At 42.1% G+C, this 24,401-nt stretch overlaps 1 protein-coding gene across 12 annotated transcripts in view; it reads left to right on the top strand.

Annotated features, from left to right (window-relative positions):
* The first annotated feature begins 4,965 nt into the window (after positions 1–4,965).
* The window catches only part of afdna (afadin, adherens junction formation factor a), a 79,022-nt gene continuing 59,586 nt past the window's right edge, over positions 4,966–24,401 (top strand). For all 12 annotated transcript variants that reach the window (XM_041064356.1, XM_041064355.1, XM_041064346.1 and 9 more), the window contains exon 1: positions 4,966–5,255. In XM_041064356.1, coding sequence (XP_040920290.1) covers positions 5,154–5,255 — 102 coding nt within the window. In that variant the 5' untranslated portion in view covers positions 4,966–5,153. The remainder of the gene's footprint in view (positions 5,256–24,401) is intronic.

Below are 24,401 nucleotides of genomic sequence, written 5' to 3'. Positions count from 1 at the left end.
TGACAAAGCAATCAGGAATAGTTTCCTTACCATGATGGACATACTGTTTGTGAAGTTAATTCAATAATTTCTCTGTCACTTACAGGAGTAGTTCAACATTTTGGACTGATTCTACTCTCATGTTTGTCTGTTAAATACGAAACTGGTGCCATAGGTTAGCTTGGCTTCGCTTAGATATTTTTCCTTGCTTCCAGTGTTTATGCTAAACTAAGCTAACTGGCTGCTGGCCAAAGCCTCATATTTACCATAGAGAAATGACAGCAGTGTCAGTCCTCTTATCTGTCTGTTCCATCTTGAAATACATATTTTTGCTTCAGAGCATGTTTTTTCCCCCCAGTTTGCTATATTTTACTGAAGAAATAGTCACTTTGAAAACTGTTGGTGGCCAAGACATTGTTTCTTGAAAGTTATGTTGTTGTAGAATTGTTTTAAATACCGTTCTTCGTACCAAGGAGCACCTTTGTGTGATCATGTTGGGTCGGCTACCCAAGTGTCTAGTGTAGGATTTCACTGCTGTCTTAGAAGGGAAGTTAATTCCAAATCAATTCAGAGCCTTACTTCTCCCCATGCATTAAATGTCTGAGCTCTTACATTAAAGTTTGAGGCGTAGTCCACTGATCAGAATCTTGGCTCATTTCATTTAAAGCTGAAGATATTCTCGCTTCCCTTAGAAATCAGAGGGATAAAGATTATGTTGCTAGTTGTTAAAGGGAGGTTCTGATAGAGTGAAATCTCAGTCTGAAATTGGGAATATAATCTCAAAAGAAAGTCAAGACAGAGGGCAAAGGCTGACCTCAAGCTGCAGGTCAAATGTAAACTCATCACAGAAAGACATTTCTGAAAATGCTATCTGAGGATGTATTTTACCAAAGTCTCTCCCTCCACATAACATCTTCACTCCCCACCTCCTTTTTTCCTGACGTTTCAATCTTTTCTGATGAAGCTTTTTATATCTCCACTTTGCTTTTTGTCCATGTTGATCCATCCATTTTTATTATCTGGCACACCCACAAACATGTGCTTATTCACCACCTCCACATCAGGTCTCTCTCTGTATGTATTCCTCTCACCAGAGAATAGATTTGATGATTAAAAAGGCGACCATTTACCATGACTGCAATAAATTCAACATCCTTCAGACCCCACCGTGCAGGCACGCACACACAGATGATGATAGATGGAGGGGAGTGGCCTCAGACTGAGAAGCCCTCCTGCTCCTGAACACATGATAAAATACAAAGGCAAGAGGTCAGGTCTCAATCTACTCTGTTCAATGAAATAAATAATTCAATGTCAAGTCTCTTTGTAAAAATGCATGAAAGATTAAAGTGGACACTACATCTAAGTATGAGGACACCCAAAAATGACATCCATGACTGCTAAATATCTCATCCCCAGACCTTCTGCAAGATTTTAAAACCTGTCTGCAGGGATTTGCTCTCATTCAGCTACAATAACATCATTGATATCCATCACTGATGTTGGGTGATAAAGGTCTGGCTTGCACTTGGTGTTCCAGTTCATCCCCAAACATATTGGATGGGTTTTAGGTCAGGGCTCTGTGCAGCCCAGTCAAGTTCCACCACACCAAACTGGGAAAACCATTTCCATATGGACCTGCCACTGCGCACGGGGGCATTGTCCTGTTGAAACAGGAAAGGCCAAACCCAAACGGTTGCCACAAAGTTGGAGGTTTACTATTGTCTTCAATATTGTTGGATCCTTTCAACTAAGGAGCAAAGGTTTTCGTACTAAATTTAAGATATCCGCTTCTTGGGTTTCTGCTTCCACCCCAATACAATGGAGGTGAATGGAACTCCATTTATGGAGTCCAGAAGTAAAGTTCTGGAAGAAAATAAAGAAGAAAAAACAAGACTAATATAGATGAGTGTGTCTGTAGAGCCACACCCCTAACATGGCTAAAAACTGCCTCTATGACTGGTTACCAAAAAGCTGAGTGATAAAATATTTTTAAGTTTTCTGTCATTTGGGTCTGTTGAGTTCTGCAGAGCAAATCCTTTTCCTCTCTACATATTCCCAGTCAAACAAAAAGCTCTGGGTCACTTGCTGCTTCCTCATTTTGATTAGTTCTCTCAGCAGCATTTCCCTTTTGCAAACTGAATTGTTTTGCTACGTGTAAGTTTGCTAATAAAACTGAGGCCTGTGGTTGTGTGCCGTACACTGTCATTGTGATTAAGTGCTGAGTGTTCTGAACAGTCTCTGCTGGTGTCCATTATCAAATGTTTGCTTGACAGCTCTAAGTGTTTTGTCTTTGGTCTTTGTTTGCATCAACTTCAGTCTAACTTTTGTGCTTTCAACAACCAGAAAGATTCAGCAGTCTGCTTGAAACTGTTCCTACAAGTAAGATAAGGAGTGACACTCATTGCATTACCAAATGATATCATGGATAATTTTAAAAGCGAACAGAAAAGAGAGGTTTGTTGTGGTCAGAGTAGGAGACAAAATAATTGATGAGTGTTTGGGAGGATGAGGACATCAAACCATCGAGTGATACTCATCTCTGGGTGTGTAAACCCTGATGATCTCAGCGCTGGTTTATCAGAACATGAGAGAGGAACTGACTCCTCCCGTTACTGGTGCTGTCCAGTGAATGCGGACATGTTTAAAATGGTAGCGTCAGCAGCCATATTGGTTTGCATTTTTGACAACCAGTGTGATTTCTGTCTGTGCCCTCTGTCTGTGACCTGAGTGTGTGTGTGTGAGACTGTGGTGACTGAAACAGTAATAACATCACAGATACAGGAAGTGGCAGGGTTATCTGGTGCAGTGGGTTTCCTGTTGTGGTTTCTCACTTCTGCTGCTGATTTCAAACGAGTTCAGCAACAATTCACACGCTGTATTTTCTCTTTAACAATTTAACAATGAAAAAAATACTCCAAGTAAAATGTCTGCATTCAAACTCCTACTAAAGTAAAAGTTGTGTAGTAGTGGAAGCAAAATGTGCAAAGTACTCACTCCGCAGAAAGAATGTCCCTGTGACTGATTTATTATGGTACATGATAGTCCAATGTTTCCCAGCCTAAGGGCTTTGCGTAACAAACTTCATAGATATGAGATTAACATTAAGATAAATTTAGAATCATTTCAGTTTGTTTGTTGCTGTTTACTTTTTCTCCAATCCACTGTGTACTGTGAGATCAGCTGATAAAAGCCTTTTTTCATTCATTACTCACACGCACTGTGAGTTCAGCACTCATCACCAACACCCACAAATTCAAGCGCAGTGACTAATGTGTTTATAAGAAGCTGGAGCTAAGTACACCCTGTCTGAGAGAGTAGGTGGGAGGCCTGCACGACTAACTGTTCTGCTGCATCACTGCTATTTTTGTAGATGTGATCACCACTCTATTCCTGAAATTTCACATGTATCCACCAGATATTTGGTGGCCTTTCAGGGTCACTGACAGTTGTGTGCTAATAAAGAGCCACTGTTTACATAATTGAGCACTCTGCCACACATATACATCTACTAACACATGCACACACACACACAAAGTAAATGAGCCTGATTATATTATGAAGAATATGTCGACAGAAAGGAAGAAATCCTGCAGTGACAGGAGTTGTCAGTTAGGCAGGACTGCAGATACTGGCTCATCCATACCACACATACAGATAAGATGTGTGTCACGTCAAGAAAAAACTGTCCTGAAAAATCATGAGAAAGTAATGTAGTTCATGACTTAACGTCCTTAAAAAATAAAACAGGAGGAAGAAAATTCCCCACTGGGTTTAGAAAATTCCTCTTGCTCATAGCAGAGTAATCTGTGTTTTATGATTTTCCAGAAATTAATATTCCTGATGTAAATAAATTAAAACAATAAAGTAAATACCTTGTTAAGACCACTGCATGTGTATCATGCCTTTTCAGGCATAGACCAGTAGTCCTCATGGGGACCAAAGCCTGGTCCTAATGAGGCAAAACGTAATGTCTGAGGTTAGGTCGGAAGTTAGGTTAAGGTTAGGGTTAGGGTTAGACATGAATTGGTTATGGTCAGGTTTAGGCTGTCCACAATGAATGGGAGTCAGTGGAACATCCTAACAAGGATAGCTGTGCAAACTGTGTGTTTGTTTGTGTGTGTGTGTGTTGTGGTGTTGGACAGAGGGGCTTGGCAGCGTTGTGTGGCATTCAGCACCTGCTGGCTGTGACTGAATAGGAGTGTTTGAGAAATAAACATTTCTCATATGTGGATAACTGCGAGAAGTTAATTATTCTTGAGGAAACTGGGGGAATGTTATACATAAAGTTCTAAAACGTTCATGCAATATCTTAAAAAAAACCAAAACCACCTCAACCACCATGAAAATAAAAATTACATTTTATATAATCAGCAACTTATGTGTTGTTAAGTTTTAAGTTTTAAAAATTAGGGTAAACCTAAAAAGCCTAATAAAGATAAATATTGTTATTAGGTACATTTAAAACTAGTTATTTATTTTGTTTTAGTCTTTGTGTTCCTTGTTAGTATATTTATTTATTTTATCTGTGGTGTCTTTTCAGTTTCTATTGTGTCATTGCTCAAACAGTCCAGATTTAGCTTGTACCTTACAGCACTGAATTTTTACACTTTTAAATATTAAGAAAGGGTGCAGGCAGCAGTAAAACGAAAAAAATATGTAAATCCTGTCTACTTTAAGTTTTTTCCCGCAAAAGTGGTTTACTGAACATTAATAAAGTTGAAATGTCTAGATAATGAACATTAGTAATGAAAATAAAATAGTTGCAAGCTTAAATAAAAAGGGTCTTAATGAACACATGTTGACGTAATCCCCTTACAACCCTAAGTACTTACTGTTAACCCTATATGCCAGAGTGCATTGATTAAAGCAGCGGCATCCATCACGTTTATTGGACCTCAAACAGTTAATGGTGTTGCGCGTTCACAGACGCGCATCCAGAGTTCAGCGCGAGCGCGCAGAGCCTCACCGGGAACGCGAAGCAGAAACAGATCAGACAGCAGGTCGGTCGGTGAACGGAGAGACGGACCACACGAAGTCCTGGCGATAAAACGGCAGACCTGACTGAGCTGACCTGTCTGCGGCGGCGTTTTTCTCTCTCTTGTGGACTAACGTTACGGGAAGTTTTATTCAACAGTGCAGACGGACGGACAGGGTCAGAAACGCTGTCCACCATGTCGGGGAGTAGGGAGGAGGAGAGGAGGAAACTGGCCGACATCATCAACCACTGGAACGCCAACCGGCTCGACCTGTTCGAGATCAGCCGGCCCACAGAGGTAGGAGACCAGCCCGGAGTGGCAGGAGAGGCCGCGGACCCGCAGGCCCTCTCCTGAGTGAATGGGACACCCTAACGCTACCACAGGCTGACTCTTGGGTTGGAAATGTTGAAAGCCAAGCTGTTGTGGGCAGCGTGGTTTACATGGTTTACTCGGTGGTAAGTCCCGGTACGTGCTTGGAGAGAATGAATGCCAAACTCCATTGAAAAATCCTCCGATTTACTATGTCGTAGTAGACACACATTATACAACATGAGGCCCTTAACATTAAATAATTCGTTGGCCTTTCATGGCGCCTAACATGGCAAGTTAATTGGGTGCCCACTAATCAGCACCAGGTTTAAGTCAAATCTCTCTTTTGTAAATAACAATACAGACAAACGTAGCTAGCTACTAGCTACCGCCCACAACAGTGCATTTGGCAAGTAACATGAATAATTCTCAAAGTTGACACTTTACAGACACTTGTGCATAATATACGTAGTGAAGTTGAAGTGAATATAATTGATTTTATTGAGCATCCTGAAGTATATTCTCAGAAAGGAGTAGGTGTGTGATAAGACTCCTAATTGCCAGATTTTGAATGGAGTTTGGCGTGTTGTTATCTCCAACACAAGAGGGAACGGCACGTATCGGGGCTAGCTAGCTAGTTAGCAAGCACATTACCTGTAGAGCAATCATGAACCTGGCGTTGTGTTAAACAGAAGAAACTGGCTGGTTTAATTGGTGACATCCCCTTACAACACACGCCATTGCCATTTGACTGAGAAACCAAAGTTGTAATGTATGTAGCTATGCCAGTTTTAGCTGTGTGTATTGGTGGAGTAGCGGGCTTGCAGCACTGCCTGCAATGGCTGACAAACCCAGCAACACGGCGAGGTTGTTTGATACGCAGGGCAAATAGATAAAAGCTTAAAGTATTAGCAACGAGCTGGGTGTGAATGCTTGCATCGGGTAGTGCACACAAAGAAAGCATGCTCGTAGCTCACAAGCCATAACACAATGTCCCTGCCAGTGCAATACACAGTCCGTGTCATGTCGTCCTGCGTTGTCCTTACACTAGCTAGCTGGATGGGAGCTGCTTGGTTGACCAGCAACAATTTGACCCCGCAACATATTGAGGAGCAGTGCTGTAATTAAATCGCCTTCCTGGACTCAGGTTGTGGTTGTTTACTAATTCCATGACCGGATAAGAAAGTCCTCCCTGCAGGCTTTTCAGACAGCTAGCTACCAAAGAACAGCAAAGGCTTGGTGATGTTTCTAGTCCTTAACAAGTTAGTCAATATCCATCTAATCTTACCCCCTAACCGGTGCATCTCACGGCTAAGTAGTTCCGATTTATAGCTATGGCTGTGATTGTGTCAGTTGCGGTGTTTTTAGGCGGGCAGCCTCCCCCTCCCCACCTCTCCTTGGATAAGGGTGCAGGGTTAGGGGGGGGCACAGGGTCCCCTCTCTTCTTCTTGAGCCGATTAATTTATCAGGATTGAAGCCGTTGGTCAGGGTTGTGAAGTGCACACACAACCCCGCCATTCTGCGAGGAATGATTAACCCAGTCCAGAAGTTCTCAAAGCTGTAATGCTCTCACTGTACAGGGGGCATTGCTCCAGCGATGCTGCTGAGGACGGTTCAGTTCAGTCCAGTAGAACGTGATTAAATGTAAGCAGATGCATGGCCCTCCTTGCCACGCCACACCCTCCCCATATGTCAGCTGGTAGAGCCCCCAAGCTGCACAAGTGTCCTTCACACTGTCTAGACTGCTCCCGAGTGTAGCTGTGCATGAAATATATTGTGCTTGAAATTACATCTTACAGTATGATCTATGATTGATGCTGATTTTAGATTTGATTTACCACACAGAATCAGCCTATCTGATAATTGAAGAATCTTTAATTTCAGACCAAACTGCCCCTGAGAGCGGTGAGATCATTCGTGTGATTAGATTAGCAATGGATGGCTGATTAGTCTGGAGCAAAGGTTCTCAAACTTTTTAATCTTGCAACCCAAACTAAATTGAAGTCCTGCTGTGGACATATTGTGGTGCTCATTATAACATAACAGGTACTAGTGTCACATGGGGACACACAGCAGGCAGAGATGTGGAGCTTTTTTTTGTAGAATTCAGTAAACACCGGGGTTGAATGATGCAGCACAATAGATTCATTTCAGTTTGGATGCTATCGCACCAACAGTTTGTTTTACTTGGATAAAAAAGATTGTGGGAAAGTGTACTTTGCTTCATTTTTGTGTTTTTGCTCTGGGTTCACGCTTCCCAATTAAAAGTGAGCATGAGCTTGTAATGCAGAGATTATTGGACAGAGGTTTGGGTGAGATTTTTGTGGTGGGTGGCACAGTTGAGATGCATTTTGGGTAGCTTAACCAACATTGCATTCTCATTGTTGCCTTTTGTGTTTTAGCACTTGTGAATGTAACTCCTGGTTTAGTTCCTTCGTCCGGATCAGCCTCCATGTCTCCTAAATATGATGTTTTCCATCCTGTTAGAAGAGAGACACTGTAATTTTTTTTTTATGATTGTGAGCACAGTCTGCCGCATCTGCAGGAGTCCACATAGGATTTTATGTATATGTAGTTGTACTTGGAAATCTGTGCAAAGGGAAAAGTTGTTGTCAAATTTGTCCTAAATACAACTTGCAATATATAAACAAATGCAGAACATCCTAAGACAAGTTTTTTTTAAGGAAGTCTTATTTTTATGAATTTGGAAACAGTTCCAGTTCATGAACTGTGTCTATACCTAACTGCAGATGTAGGCCTTTTATTTACAAGCTCATGTACATACCGTGAAGCTAACCAACCTATAAACAAATGGAGGTGGAGGTGCGTATCTAAAACATTAATATTACTTATATACTGACACACATTGTAAAGGACAAGCAGACCTGTTATACAGTGAGATAGGTAGTGCAAGATAAAATATAGAGAGCAGATGATGCATATCACTTTACAAATGTACTTTCAGCATTTAGTCACTGTGCACTCAGGCAGTATGTTTTCAGCAATACAATTAGGCCTTAGGAAGTGGCTGTGAGAGTCTTCTAATTAGCAGGTAGTGCTACTTAAGCCAGTAATTTCATGTTGCATTGTTAATCAGGCAGGTTACATGTTTATTACTTGTTTATTATGTTGACATACTCCTCAGCAGGGGCAGCTGTAGCTAAAATGATGATGTTATTTCCTGTATAGGTGTGCTTGTCCTCAGATGAACCCCGAATCATGTAAATCAGGTTGTATCTTTTTATCAGGCTTGAGGCAAGGCAAAGTCAAATTTGTTGAACTGTGCCTTTTTATTTTTGTGGTGCAGGTAAGTTTTAAAGCTCCTCCACTTGTCCTGAGTGCTGACCCAAGGAATTTTTTATTCTCTTTTTTTTTCCTGACAAACTCAAGAGAGGCTTATGGTTTAAAACTGGAACAGCAGCTTTTTTTTTTTTTTTTTTGCTCGCCCAGTTCTCGATTGATCCTTCCTGGAACAAGACCTTCTTGCACCACCAAATCAACCCCATCAGACACTGACCTCTCAAAATCTCTGTAGACTGCTGAATATAAGCAGGATATGTTCTACATAAAGTTTTAAACTTTTCTTCCATTCACACTGAGGCTTGGCTGCGTGTCAGCCCACAGATCACTGACTCGAGGATCCCATAGCTGGGTGTCTGCAGGAGCTTAAAAAGACAGATGAAGTATTAGATCTAAATTTAAAACTTTTAAAAGAAATAAATATCTTTAAATAGACTTTATAGATATTTTAAGTTGCAGCAGAGCTGGAAATGTTGCATACTTATACTTCCAGTTGGTCATAGTTAACAGGGTTAATGCAGTATGACAGATATTTTCTTTTTAAGTCTGCTCAGCTGAACAGACCCAACAACCTGGATTTAAATGCACACTTCTTGTCCATATTTTGCTCACATAGACTGTCAACTTCCCTTGCTGTTGTGTAGTCAGACATGTCCTGGTTCATGTTTTTGTTACTTTGGTCTGGTGGTTCTGGGTGTTGAAATAGTCTTAAATGCTTATGGCTTAAGTCTGCTCATAAAATGCCCTGAATATTTCCTATCTGAAACCAGCCGATGACATAGTAATAACTCTGAAAGCCACCTCGCTTTGCTCTTCATTTAATGGACAATTTCTGCACATCTCTGCCAATATATTCCTCAGCTGCACTATGTATTTCATTGCTGCATGAAGTGGCTGTGTCCTCACAGCATCCTCACTGAAGCACATGGTCATGGAAGTGGCCGGAGTGACCATACGAAGGTTTCCTCACTGCTGAACAGCGAAACTTTCACTGCTCAGTAGTGCAGCAGAACTGTATTGTATTGCTTGTGCTCCCTGTGGAGGTGCTGGTGGTGAGACAGTAGGACGATGGACAGTCTTCATACACAACAACGTTTCATGTGCAATTAAGTTTCTCCTTTTCACAGTTGTCACAATAAGTTGAAACTAAAACCACAACAATCATCTCTGTCTCAAAATGACCCAGGTATTTTCTAAGCATGCGTAAATTTGGGCAAGCATCGTTTTCACATAGCAGTCGCCGTCTGAATCTCAGGTGAAAGGTATTTACTAGCAGGAAGCTCATATCCACCTTCTTTCCCATAGGATGTGAAAGCAGAATTTAAGCAGACTCGCCGTGACATCAGCGACTGCTCCCTCCTTTTCCCTGCTGTGCAGGAAGCGGGAAACAGGGCAGGAAGTGTGTGTTGTGTGGAGATAGTGGGTTTCCTGTGGTCTAGGTGGAATGATTGTTGCTTTTAGAGTGATGTGTGAAAGGGTTTTCTTTTATTTCACCAGTTATTCCAGTGACGCCAGCTCTTCTGTCAGTGCAACAGTTATCATGTGCTTAGATATTTATAGATATTTATCATTATATTTTTTTCTTGTTTTGGTATACTGACATTGTCCATCTTGTACTGGGGTGTAATATCGGGTGCTTCATTTACATAGACCCATATAAATCTTATTCTTTGTCTCAGTCTCTGTGCTGCTCCTGTGGATAATTGATTGCATGGTCACTTCCTAAGGTCTAATTGCATTGTTATGGTTTCGAAGCATATATTTATATATTTTTTTATGCCAGTTGTCACTCACCTGCCTGACAAAGGCTGTGATATTTTTACTTCGTCTTTACTTAGTGGGGTGATATATATTAAGGCTGCAACTAACAATTTTTACTTATCACTTATTCTCCAGTGCACCTGTTTATAGGTGTGCAAAGATTGCCTTTCACTGGATATGCTGAGAAATAAGATTGACCATATCGTGCAGTAAATTGATGTTCAGAATGAGGGACTTGTCGAGTCTCTCTCAGAGACTTTTGCTCTCATGTGAAACGGCATTAGGCCACCATGAGGGGTCAAACAGAAATTGTGTGCAACAAAGAAAGAACAGTGTCACCCCAGAGGGAGAAGGATTGTCGTCTGGCTTCGACTAAAAGGTCAGTGTCAGCCTGGTGTGTACCTGTTTGGAGCAGCTGGTGATAGTAGCAGCATGTTTGGCAGCAGCACAGTGGAGGCCTGGTTAACAGATCTGCTGGCCTCAGCCACAACTACAATACCAAGAGGTCTCGCACACACACACGCACACACACACACACACACAGTAGCTGACAGCTCTGTGCATTTGTCTCTGTTTGCATTGTCCCTCTGTGTGTTCGTTGGCCGTGCACCCCCTCCCTCTTTCTGTCTCTCCCTCATCATGTCATGTGGCTGGCTGTGTCACCATGGTAACGCTGTAGCTGTGATGAGCACAGACTATGGGAGCTCAGCACACACACGCACACATACATATAGGCTTGAAAAGAAGTGTGTGTGTGTGTGAGATTTTTTTTTTAGCCTGCAGTGATGATAAAAGTTGTGATTGAAAGTATTCTTAATGCATGTTAAAGAGGCCGTCATCAGGCTTTATTGTGACGCAGCTCTGGACCCGAAGTGAACAGGATTCAGTAATCCGCTCACTTTGCTGCACTCGGAGTAGCAGGTGGGTGGGTTGACTGTGTCAGCTAAAGGCTAAATTATGCGTCTTTGTCGAGGGGCTGCAGTTTCTAGATGTGATGAAGCTCTCAGACTACATCTCAACCACCCTTGCTAGCACTTACTCCTGTCTTGTTAATGAACAAAAAAGCTGTAAGCACTTGTAGTGTAGCACCAAACATGTCAGTAGTCATTTTTTAAGAAAGGGATACACTCACAATTTTGGATGCTATCTAGGTTTTGCTCTTACACTTGTTTGAATGCACTTATTGTAAGTCACTTTGGATAAAAGCACCTGCCAGATGAATGTAGTGTAATATAATCTAAGGAGCTGTTTACACTTGCCATTATACTTTTATGCATCTGCATTGGCCAGATCACAAATCTGATTGCAGTCCCTCTTGGTGTTCCCAGGTGATGTAAGTGTGATGCAAGTTAGGGCCTGCCCCTCTTCAGTCCAGGAGGTGGTGGTGATGCACCTGAAGTTCTTTGAAAGCTGCCAAGCATATCAGATAAAGAAAAACTTTAGTTACAACAATAACAGTTTTGCTGGCTATCCATCATCCAGCAGCAACACATGAATGACTTGCGTTTATAGGGAATACTTACGTCTCTCTCTCACCCATAGAGATCCTTCATCAGATAAATGGTACGACAGCTGGTTGTACCTTCTAAAATCACCGGAGCTGTTTTTTCCTGTTCCTTTAGTGAGACATGGAGAAAGATGCCTAATTTCAGCATCACTTTAGCAGCTGTTGGAGTCTCGGAGAGACAGATGTATTCACACCTTTTTGACATCTGGCTGGACACGTCTCAAACCACCTCCTGAGGTACTAGCTGTGACACGAATCTCCTAAAATGTTGCTTGGTGGAGGCTGCAGTCACTGAGATTAGTCTGCTCCTGCTCGTTTGTGTTTTTTTGTTGTTGTTGTTTTACGTGTCCTGGTTTGTTGGTAGAGTTTGTTTTCAAACAAGGCTGCATGGAGCAGAATTCCCGGACTGACTGATAACTGTGGTCAGAGGAGGCGCCTGAGTAACTCACGATGTGAAAATGGTTGAAGGCTTTGTGGGATGTTAATGGAAAGGAGCAGGAGCCTTATCAGCTCTCTGGATGAATGCAAACACACACATAGCAGGTGTAAAGATCATTAGCAGTGATGGGACTTTTTCCAGTTTCATTCAAGATGTCTGCCTTTAATATTTCTCTCATTCTTAACTCTTGTGTGGAAACTCCTTTAGTCAGTACAGTTTTCTCCTGTTCCTCCAAACACTCTGAGATAATTTGAGCTCTGCATGTGTCTGAGAGTCCATGTCCACCTATGCTGTCCCCGTTGCTGTACTCATAAGCCGAGCGTCCGCCTATCAGCCCCCCACCCCAGATGAAGCTGTAAATGTGTTGAATGTCACATTTCATGGCCAAACAGTGGGTGTGGCAGTGTGTGCATGTGTGAGAGTAATCGCTCCACAGCGGTTCATTACGAAGCAGGGCCAAAGATCACAACCACAAGTCTTATAGCCTGTCCAGCAGAGTTATGGCCCATCTCACACACACACGCACACGCACACACACACACACACACACACACACACGCACACGCACACGCACACACACACACACACACAAATACACTAACAGATGGATGGACATGACTGGATCAGTAACCTTGCAGCTCATTTCCATCAACCAACCACTGCTCACTCGTATTTGAATTCAGTCCTATGAAAAACTCTTCAGTGTTTCTCACTGGTTGGGGGTTTTGTGGTTTAAACATGAAGTTCATTGTGTTTCCCTTCTTGTAAGTTGTCATATTGACTCGGGGCTGTGTGACAGTTTCCTCCTGTTTGACAGCACGCAAAGGAGCTGCTATTTCTTTCTTTCTTCCGACATCTCAGATAATTCATGAACCCACAATTACACTGTAGTTGTTTGCGTGCCTTTTAGTCACTTAGTTTCATTTATATAGCTGGTAAATCACAAATTTGCCAACAAATTCCTTTCTGAATTTGATGGCCTTTCCCACAGTTACAGTGCCTGATATTGCAGCAAAAACTATAATGTTTGTTTGATTTTTTTTTTTGTTATTTGGATAAGTCATGAATCAGAACTCATTTTATCAACATTTTTCATACTGTGGCAGAATCTAATCTTTGTCCAGTCACATCGGTCAGTGTATCATCTGTAATTGATGCAGCTGGCCTCGGTCTATTGGCTTCTGCTTGTTAAATAGAAGGATGGGGTCACACTGGACAGCCAGGATATTTATCACCACTGTTTATTTCCTGCATGTTTGGAAGTCCACTTCAGCCCCCTGTGGAATGACTGAGGCTTTATGCTGACAGAGTCTTGATTATGATGAATGAGTTAACGTCATCGCATGTTAATGTACATCTGAGAAATCTTATGTAGTTACAGAATGAAGGATAGTTAGGGGGATAATTTGTCAGTAATCTGTTGGTGGACTAAATATGTTAATATCGTTGGGAAAAAGTATTCACCGTTGTTTGACTTAAATTGTTGTTTGTGAATTAAGAATTTATGAAAAATGAAAATGATTCATAAGCACAGTCCTTTGTAAAGTATCTTTAAGTCTTTGCATCTGGGTATAAACCAAGGAGGCTAGGTTTTGTTTTCAAGCTGCAGCTGAATATCATGAGTCAGATATACAACTAATTGCACATAGTTTTCATTTTTCTGCATGTGCCATCAAGCCCAACATTAGCCTCCTTAGTTACTTTGCAGATGAAGGATAACCAAAGATTGAGATGCTTGAAATTATCTATGTTTAAGCCTATAAAACATGATAAAATGTTAGGGGCTATCAGAGCAGAGAGTCCAGTGAGAACTCGCCTTAGTTACACAGACCTGCACTCCGCAGATTTTTATTTATACATCTGTTCAGGTTGCAAAACTTATCAGATAATTGATTGTTACTTTAATTTGCAGGCTCCTTAAGCCTTAAATTAAACTTGGTCAATCTTGCAGAAACCCAGCTCTGCTTCGGAGGCAGTTAATTTTCTTAGAGGGGGCCGCCGAAATCTGATCGATATATGTAAAACGCTCCTTAAAGAAGCCTCCCTAAGCAGTCCAGAATAACACATCAGCTTGGTTTCTGTGTGAGAGTGTGTGTGTGTGTTTGAGGATCCAATTGGGTAATGTGTCATAGTTTTCAGGGTCCCTGCCGGACCTGGAATTCCTGGAATGCAAATGGAGTTCTGAGCAGTGGATTCCAGACACAGCAGGTCAGGAAACATGAGAGATTCTGTGAAAATTGGGGAATGTCAGGGAATTTTTTACCAACAGCAATGAATGTATTTTTAAGTGCCTTTTTCAGCTAGTTTCAAACAATTATTGCAGTGGAGAGCTTACAATGAAACTCGGGTGGAGTCCCAGACTTTTCACTCCTAATTAACTAGAAAAGAAGGACATCTGGCAAAGTCATGGAAGAGTCATGGAAATTACATTAAGGCCACAGCAGGAGTTTCTCTCCCCATGGAAGCACAGTGGTTGGGAGGCACCTGTGGTTCATAATCTCACTCTCTCTTTACTGTCTCTCTCCCTCTGTCAGACACACATTCCTTCGCTGTGATTTGGCCTCTCTCTTATCTATCTTTTCTTTTCTCTCTTTCCTCTTGTTCTAAAACAAGCAGTGTATTGTGTGTGCTCAGCAGAGCAGCCCGCCCTCAGAGCTGTGTGTGCGTGTGTGTATATATGTGTGTGTGTTTGTCCCAGCCAGCCTGTCAGACCGTGTTAATCCCCTCAGAGGCCTGGCTCACCTCCTCCCTTGCTTGCCCCCCCCTTTTATTTTTTACTCCTCTGGCCTCCATTGGTTTGTGTTGCCCTCTCATCCAACTGATACGCTGTCCCACCTGTCAGTCACAACCCGCTCGCCTCCCCGCGGGCCAATCACTTAGGAGGTAAACCCCCCCCGGTTGACCTCGCAGGATCAGACAGCAATCAGGGACCAATGTCTGTGAGTGTTTAGCACCACTTGCTACCAGCTCCCATGGTGCTTTGCAGCAGATCAATGTCTAAGTCGTAGCCCACAAGGAGGGAAAAACAAGGAGGAACAGTCTGTGTAATCACTGGGAGTAATGAGGAGTAAAACCCATTGTTGGCTCTTTACATGTGGTCAGGGACAGGTGGCTGTGGCCGCAGTATTTAACTGGGAGACTGATAAATAGAAATCCACTTTAAAATCTTTTTTTATTTGTGGGTCTATTTTCTTATTAGTTCTGTGTCTGATCTTAATTTGGCTAATTTTTTTTAACTAAATTTTTGTGCACTGCTATCCTATTTTAGCTGGAGTATTGTGTACATACTTCCAGTGTTTGGCAGTCTTTCTTTGTTTTTATTGTTGTAACAATTGCGTTATGTTGCCCTCTTTGTCAGGCCCCTCTCGAGAAAGAGATCTTAATCTCACTGAGACTTTAACCTGGTTAAATAAAGGAAAGGAATTATAAAGTTTGATAGAACAAAGTGCTGCAGCAATCTTAAATGTCAACAGCAGATTGCTGGGTTTCGGTGTCGGCCCTTTAGAATTTGAGCCCGGGCTTCTTTCCAAACATCTCGCAGCATGTCCAACAGTCAAACTGGAAGAATCCATCATACAGGATACCCAGGGACAGATTTCTACTTTGACAGTAGATTTAGTGGACTTGAATGTAGTGCAGCCCCAAGACATGTTTGGTTTTGAGAACGGGCCATGGCAGTCATCAAAGACATGGAAAATGTTGTAATCCTTCTGGATATAGCACATTTATATGTCCATATACTTTAGTTTGACCAGAAGTAACAAGAACAGGCTTCTTCTCTTGTAAAACGATATTCTGGGAGCAGTAGAAAATAAGAAACTGAAATAAAAGCTGAGAAAACATTTTGAAAAATAAATGGGAAAAAAAACTTCATAAATTGTCCTGGATTGAAATGAGCACCTGAAACTGATTATATCTGACAGTGTAATATTGGAACAGAGAGAATTAGTATTTAGTTGAGTATTTGGTTGAAAAAAGAATTAATTGATTAGTCCTGTAAATAATCAGCAAATTCACTGATAATGAAAATAATTGTGATTTCCATCTTTAGTTTTTAGGAATAATCTCTCATCTGCCCATGGCACGAATGTATTGTCAGGATTTTATAAATTTACCAAAAGGGTGGAACTGCAATCACAAAGTGAAGTGAGAATGAAAAAGTCTTGACAGGTCCAATGGTCAGTGGGAGCGTGGGACACTGGAACATTGGGATGCATTCAGAGGCTTGGTTGGGGAAGCTTTTTTTTTTTTTTTTTTTTTTTTGGATTAGTTAAACTTAATTACCAACAAAACAAGCCCTTTGCAAACACACACACACACTGTTCTGTGATAAGCAACACAAAACACAAGTGACATTCTGTAACTCATAAGATTGGGACCACAAATTTTTTGGCGCTGAGTCTGTGTGTTGAAATGCTTGCTGGTTTGGCGTTGTTGGTCTGTGAAAAGCATCAGCACAACAGACTTATTACTGCAGATGTGCAGATGGCTCAGCTGGACTTCACTCTTTATGATTTCTTAGAAAAAGGGAGTGTGATAGAGCTGAACTGTGTCCACCTTAACATTAGCTTATGTTTCTGGCTTGTTTACATAAAAGAAACAGCACGGATTTTAAATCCCTTATGTGAAAAATTCAATGCACGAAATGTTTCCCTGATGCTTAGTAAGGCTCAGAGTCAGTGACGGGTGAAAAGTGTGAAAGGAGTTTTTCGTAGTGATACACACATATGCAGTTGTCATCCAACAGTGAAGTTTTCCTTAAGTCCGTGGCTCTAATTTTCTAGTTGAAGCAGGGAGCTGTTTTCAGGGAGCTTGCCAATATGGTTGCCATATCAACTTTATAAGTTCATAATGTGTCAGATGTTGTGTTTTCAGCTTGATTCGTTGCCCCCTAATGGCCAAAAAAAAATCTCTCAGTGCAGCTTTAATATAAACAAACACCTTAGGTTTAGCTTCCAATGCTGGTTAATGCTGGTTAAAATAAACTGTTATCTGACACCCATACATGTCTGATGTACTAGTAAATGGCAGAGTCTTCTTCTGCAGGTGGTGAAGGAGACAACAGCACATTTTTGAGACAGGCAGAGTTAAACAGCCAGACTTCCAAACAGAAACAGGTGCTGCAGCCTAAAGTTACATACCGACTTCAGATCAGAGGGGCCTGTGTTTGTCCTAACGCCACTCCTCTCATCTGCTGGTTGTTACAACCACCCCCCCCCCCAGCTGCACCCTGTCTTCGCAGTGTCTAAGCTCAGCCCCACCCGCCTGGTGAAGTATTTTAACAGAAAAAAAAAACAAAACAATAATACTGTGTGGGTGACCTCAGTGTGCTGGGGACTTCCCTACTCACAGCTCCACCCGTTTATATTTGTTGATCTTAGCTGTCCACCCTGTTCCATAAGAATGGCTTCGGCTCTCACGCAGACACATTTACATTCACAAACACACAGCGGTGCAGTAGGACAGTGGTGATGTGTGACTGGGGCTGACATCACTGACGCAAGCCCAGACTGTGTGTCTGTGTGTGTGTGTGTGTGTGCGTCCGTGTGTGTGTTCTGGTGTCTGTGTGTGCCTCGGAGTTGAGGGTTTGGGTGGATATCTCTCTGGGAAGAGAAGGAGGAAAAACTGTATTTGTCTGTAACTTGCTTCTCAGTTTGTGTTTTGTGTTCGTGTGTGCTTTGAGGCAAGCAGGTCTGTCACTTTCCCTAGATGTTATTATGTGTGACCTGAGTGTGTGTGTGCGTGCGTGCATGTGTATATGTGTGAGTAGAAGGGGAGAGGCTGCAGTCCAAGCTACTGTTCCTGGTCAGTTGTTTGTCTAAGGAGGCAGCGCCTGATGCAAATGCACAGCAGTATCCACTGGTTCACCACATAGCTCTGTTGATACCAAGCAATTTGGCCAACCAGAGGAAAGTATTTGAAACTTTTCTGTGATGGACTGCTGGAATGTCCTGGTGCTCTAAATCCTGCACATGTGGAAATTAAGCTGAGACCAGTGCTGCTGCTGCTTCTTCTTCTTCTTCTTCTTCTTTGAACTGGGTTTTTTGGGGAAAGCCAGATGATGTCATGTGCTAATTTGGATTCTTGTGGCATCAGTTTCAGGATATCTGCAAGTTTCATCAGGGCATTTCAAGGCGTTTTAACGCCAGTTGGAATGAAATGTGAGGCCTTTGCACTGCGCATTTTTCTGTGCCAGACATGTTTGAAAGTGTGTGGGAGTTCAGGCATCACTTCAAAATCCTGAATTAAATTAGGTAAAACTGAAGATTTTCAGACACAGCAAAGAACCTGAACGTGTTACAAAAAGCACTGTTACATTCAGTTTCTTCAGAAATCAAACATCTAACTGTCAAGTATAGCACAAAGTTGTTTAAATAGGCAACATCTGTGCTGAAGTGTGACCTTGATAATCCTAAATATCCGTGATGTTGTATAGGAAGATGTCGAGGAGCTGGAAGATCACATGGAGGATCAGTCAGGAGGAGGAGGAAGTGGAGGAGGTGGAGGAAGCCATGACATTGCAGTCTGCCAGGCTTTTTCGTCTCTCCCTGATGTGCAGTTAGAAATATTGTCCAGTATCAGTGGGGGGTTTTCTGTCTTAATTTCTGGAACTAAAAAGACATTTGAAGTGTGCTCTTATTTAAATAGTTATAATGAACCTATTTGTTACACTTGGACCAGTTTTGCTTCAGTAGCATACTTTGCTCCCTCCTTTCCTTTTGTTTGTCCACCTGACACCTGAGACGTGGACATGGCCTGCCTACCAGCGCCATGGCAACCCGACACCCAGCTGGGTTGGTTGCCATGGAAGCAATCAGTAGCTTGTCGGTGTTGGGTAACATCGGCAGCTACTATTCACGGCAGTGTCAGCTGTTGTCTTCAGAGACAGCGCTGTGTGGAAGGGGACTAACACCCACTGCTGTCATAGGATTTGTACCATAGTCTTGGATGTACTGCTGCCTGGCAGAAATTCGTGAGGTACATGATACACATGTACTATCACACGTGTTTATGAGGTATTTAGAAAAAAGTTCCTGAACTTTAATCTACCAAAGATTCTGTAAGATAAGTATGGTCTTTACAATCGGACAGATGAACAAAACTAATTTTTTTTAATCATTCCCACAGATACCCGCTGCAATAAAGGCCGAAAGAATGAACTGGTTCCTGCTTTTGAAGTGTGTGCTTTTGCTTCATTTCTGTGTCTTATGTGACATTAAATTGGATATATTTGGGTTTTGGAAATCTGGTCTCCATGCTGAGTGGCTAAATAAATCTCCATAATTTGCACACAACATGCTATCAGATCTCTCATTAATAATTTTCACTGCAGCCTTAATAACCCTCAACCTCACTGAATAAGAAAAAAAAAAAAAAAACCCTGTGAAAAAAATGGTATGACCCATTTTAGAGAAATGCACATTCACACGAGACCATTATTATCGGATGACCTCTGAATTTGAGCTAATTTGCGGTGGAATTTTTACTTTGCAGATTACCAATGTGGCAGATTCACACAGGATTAAGCTCACAGACGACCTCTGTGGTTATTAAAATCTTAAGAGGACCCTAGATAATACCAGTCCCATGTGAATAGGGCTTTAAAGGCTACATTACACAGCAGTTAATTACTGTTGAGGCCTTGGATATGCAGTAGGTAATCAAAAGAGAAACTTATTAAGACTTCCTGTGGACCTGCCGACATCCTGAGCTCAGACAGTCTGTCTGTGTCGGTTAATCAGTCCATTGTTTTCAATTCTTCTGCCTTGGTTGGTTGATCAGGTGGTTTTACCGTTTGACTCGGCCTGTGCCGACAGACTGTTTGGTCTGTTGGTCGGCCTGATGGTTTGTCACTACCACCCACCCCCGTGTTTTGCACCAAAGTCACTCCAAGGCTGAGAGAGGGAGAGGGAGAGGTGTGGGCGGACCTGCATAATTCAGCGCCTCATCCCGAGTGTGTTTGTGGGTGTGTGTGCGTGCACGTGTGCACACTGCATTCTTACGAGTGCTTCTCTATTCTCTGCACGTTGGGGACCTTCAGAAACGCCGGGTAAGGTCACACTCGTGCTCACGTTTGTGTGTGCACCCGTGTGTTGGTGCCGTGTTTAACCAGCCCCCCAATGTAAACCACTGCGCACTGTTATTGATCTCTCTTGTACATACATACACACACACACACAGACACACCCAGAAGCATGTGTGACCTTTCTGGCTGTTTCCAAAGTCTCTGTTCTCTCTCCCTCTCTTTCTCTCTTCTTTTATAGTTACTGAGAATGAGAGCGAAAATATCAGTAAATGGAGCAGAAGTGAATGCTTCCTCTCATTATCCAGTTAGTTTCTGACTCTCGCTTTGAAGGTTTCCACTGGACTTAGACTGATAGGACTTTTTCACGGCTCATACAAACATCCATTCTGATGTTTGTTTGATCGCATCTGCTAATAGCCAACGTTATTTTTAGGTTTCACTAATAATTTACCAAGAGGAAATGAAAATACTCAGGTAATGGTCTTTGTTTACCCCAACTGCTGAGCCAGTTGGGGTAAGTTTGATAGAGGCGTTCATGTGGTAGAAGCCTATATTACATGCTTTTATTCCTAATTTTCACAGTTTTTACTTTTGTACTTAATCCTTTTTTTTGTAGTAAACTAAATTTGTTTGGGTTTTTGACTGAAATTCTAAACGCTGTCTCTGCTTCTAACCAAAAACTGATTAATCAAAAAATGATTTATAGGGATTGATAATGACGATCATGAGCCGCTGTCCTGCTCATCAGTCTGTTGCTCTGTTCCTATTTTTAATAGCCCTTATATCAAATCTTGGCCACATTTGTAGTCAGCCATTAGCTCGGTCTTTAGTTCCATCATGGATTCTGCTAACCCATCACCTCTGATTTTGGGAACCAAGACCTTTGAAGGCAGCAGCACATTCTGTAATTTTTTTCACATCCATTTTGGAATACCAGAGCCATGCCGTGCTGTTTTTGTGTCTTAACTTTGAGCTAAACCACTGATGTTCAGTGGAGAACAATGGCTGCTCTGTGATGGTCAGCGGCCCAGGCCTCTACTTATTAACAGAGTTTTTGTCTGTGTATATGTGTTTGTGTCCAAAGATAGACACGTTCCCATCAGTAGTTTGAATTATACTTAGATTTACAGCTAAAAAACAAAAAACTATTTTGACGGTAGTTTATGTTCTGATTTTCTAACCAAACACGGTGCATATTTTGAATATTTTGAATATTTTGTGGCTTCAGAATGGTCACATTTCCAGGTTATGAATATCAAGGAGACAAGGTGTGTGTAAGGAGACAAGTGTTTAGGTAATGAAACATCCTAAGTGATACTGTTAGTCATGTTGACAACTGTCAGCCATACATCATGTCTCACTTCACCTGCGGGATTTACTTTGTGTCCGCGTTTGTGTACAAATGAATGGGAGCGTAAGACAGGACACGAACTCATCACGGCCCTGTGGTGGCGATTACCACACACGCACTTGTACACAGTGATTTCCTTCCACCGTCTGTGCTGTTATCTGCCATCCTTGATCCTTGTGTGTTGCTTATGGGGGCATTGAGGCAGTGAGCAGGTCTGATTTGTGGCCAGGCGTCACCGCTGGGTCCAGACGATTTATACCGTACCTTCCCACAATGCCTCACTCTGTCAGAGTGACGGGGTGCGCTGGATGGATGGGGGTGGTGGCTGGACGGCTCAGTACCGAAGCAGAAACTCACCTGGAACAAAGAGGCTTTTCTTCGCAGCCACAGAGGAAATGTGTGCGTTTAGTCTTCTCATTCATTCAGGATAACAGGCCTCTGCTGCCTCCCTTTGTTTTTCCTGGTGGTTCAGGTTGTTTGTGCTCTGCAACAACATTCATTCCAGATTAGTGCTGTCACCGTACTGGAATTTTGACTTTGATTCAGTGCTAGCTTTAAGGTTTAGTTTCAGGACATGACTGGTTTGTTGTAATTTTCCAATATTTAGTTTCTTTCTTTCGTCTGAAAGTTTATGTAGACTTGGAGGGACTATAGTACAGTAGTAGGTTTCATTCTCACTGCATGTATTTGTGAATAAACACTTAAGGACATTCACAAAGAAACTGTATTTCTTGTGGATCTGCCACCCATTACTCGATCTGCTAAAGTCAGTCTCTGCACTGATACCAACCCTGCAAACTGAACTGCTGCACTAAAATAAATGCAGACCTTTAGAACATTTGAAAATCTTGTAAAATTCAAGCCATGTCTAAGGTCAGTATTTGCATAAAATGTCTTGAAACCAATGAATAGAGGCCTCATAACTTTACCTCTTTCTTCACAGGCTTCAATCTTTTTTGATTTTCTAAACACTAGTACGTCATGATCACTAATATCCCATAGATACAGTATTTGAACAGCCTTAAATTTGTTTTATGTCATTTTATGTCTTAAATGGGTCTAGAAAGGTCATGAATTTCTTTTTTGCATTAAAAAAATCTTTTGGGATTTTCATTGAAAAGGCGGAGAGAGGGTGGACACTTCTCATGATAAATCTCCAACCGCAGGTAGCAGTAGGAAATTTGATATTGCTGATAATGTGCTGTAAGCCTTGCATCCTTTGGCTGTTTAAAACAAGAGAAAAGTAATTCTCCTGCTTCATGCGATGGGATTCTTTGTCTTCACCCTGCTCCTCCTCTTCTTTCTTTCTCTTAGTCCGTCGGTGCGTCTGATCTCTTTGAAATGCCTCTGCTGGGATCTGCTGTGGGATGAGTTTCCCCTCCCCACGTTGGAGTTAAAACCTCGGTCCAGCTGACCTTAGACACAGGCTTAGGGAGGAATCCCCCCATGTTACTGCAGGTGGGGCTGCAAAAATATTGACTCAGGAACTGAGTTCATTTTATTAGGCTCATGTTCGTCTGTGTGCGTGTGGAGGAGACTAAGATGACGCACAGCAGCTGGAATCTATTCTCATTTTCAAATAGCCATCAACCAGAAAGCTCCTCTCCTCCCTTCTCTTTAAATTCATCTGTTCGGTGCCAAAAAAAAAATCAACTGTTCAGTGTCTCCATGGAAACAAGGGTTAATCCGTTTTTTTTTTTTTTTTTTTTTTTTTTTTGGTTTGCCAGTATTTGTCTTTAATTAAACACAGAGCTGCAGTATCAGTGCAGGAGAAATCAGTCTTGATAGATTCTTGGTAAACAAAACACTTAAGTGGTAAAACAGCAGCTTAGCTTTGCTCCAGCCAAACTGGGCCACATATTGTCCAGAACAAGTGGGACCGCGGGGCCGCAATGCCCCATTTAAGCATAGTTATATTTGTATTTGCTAAAACTACGTTCAGAAATTCATGAGAGTGACCCCCTAGCCCCAAGACTGGTGGTTTATCCACTGGGCCATGACTGTGTAATAGGAAACATTTTATTGCCTTTAATTGTTTTCATATTGCATTTCCATCAGATCCCAGTGAGCGTTATCCCCACTAAACTGAGATCAACACTCAAAGCCTGCTGAAACCTCTGCTCACTGTTAGAGCAGATGTTTAATAAAGTCAATCTAAGTCAAGCTCGTCGGCTGAGGCCCTGTCTTACTGTTAGAACATTTCCACAGCGGGCGTGAAGTCCACTCTATCTTCCATGCAAAAAGTGGTAGACAGATGTTGTGATCAGCTGGTGACACTGGCAGCTGTGATGGCCAGAATCAAACGTTGAGGCCTTCAGGTTGTAACCAGGTCACAACCCGTTTTGTGTCTGTCTCTGTGCCTTTGTTTTAATCTCTCGGTTCATCTCATCGTTGTAAGACAGTAAAAAGTTGTGTAGCTCATTTGTAAATGGTGTACACTTTATCCTAAAAATAGGATGTTACGCTTGCACCAGAATCCACTCAGACATGAAGCAGTGCCAGTCTCAACACAGACGCGTCACCCTGGAGGCCAGAAGTGGTTTACGTGCTCGGAAATGGAGCTCTGGTTAGTTTCTTTAACACCTGATAACCCCCTACCCACCACCCCCCCACTTTCTCACACACATAAATATACCCAAGCTGTGTGTGTGTGTGTGTGTGTGTGGGATCAGTTTAAAGACGCCTTTGGATGTCTTGCTGCTTTCACTTGTAAGAAGGAGAGTGAAAAGGGAGATGTGGGGGACCGATAA

This window comes from Toxotes jaculatrix, chromosome 19, assembly GCF_017976425.1.
Source record: "Toxotes jaculatrix isolate fToxJac2 chromosome 19, fToxJac2.pri, whole genome shotgun sequence".
Taxonomy (NCBI): Eukaryota; Metazoa; Chordata; class Actinopteri; family Toxotidae; genus Toxotes; species Toxotes jaculatrix.
The sequence above is the reverse complement of the archived record's forward strand: the minus strand, read 5'-3'. Positions and strand labels throughout refer to the sequence as shown.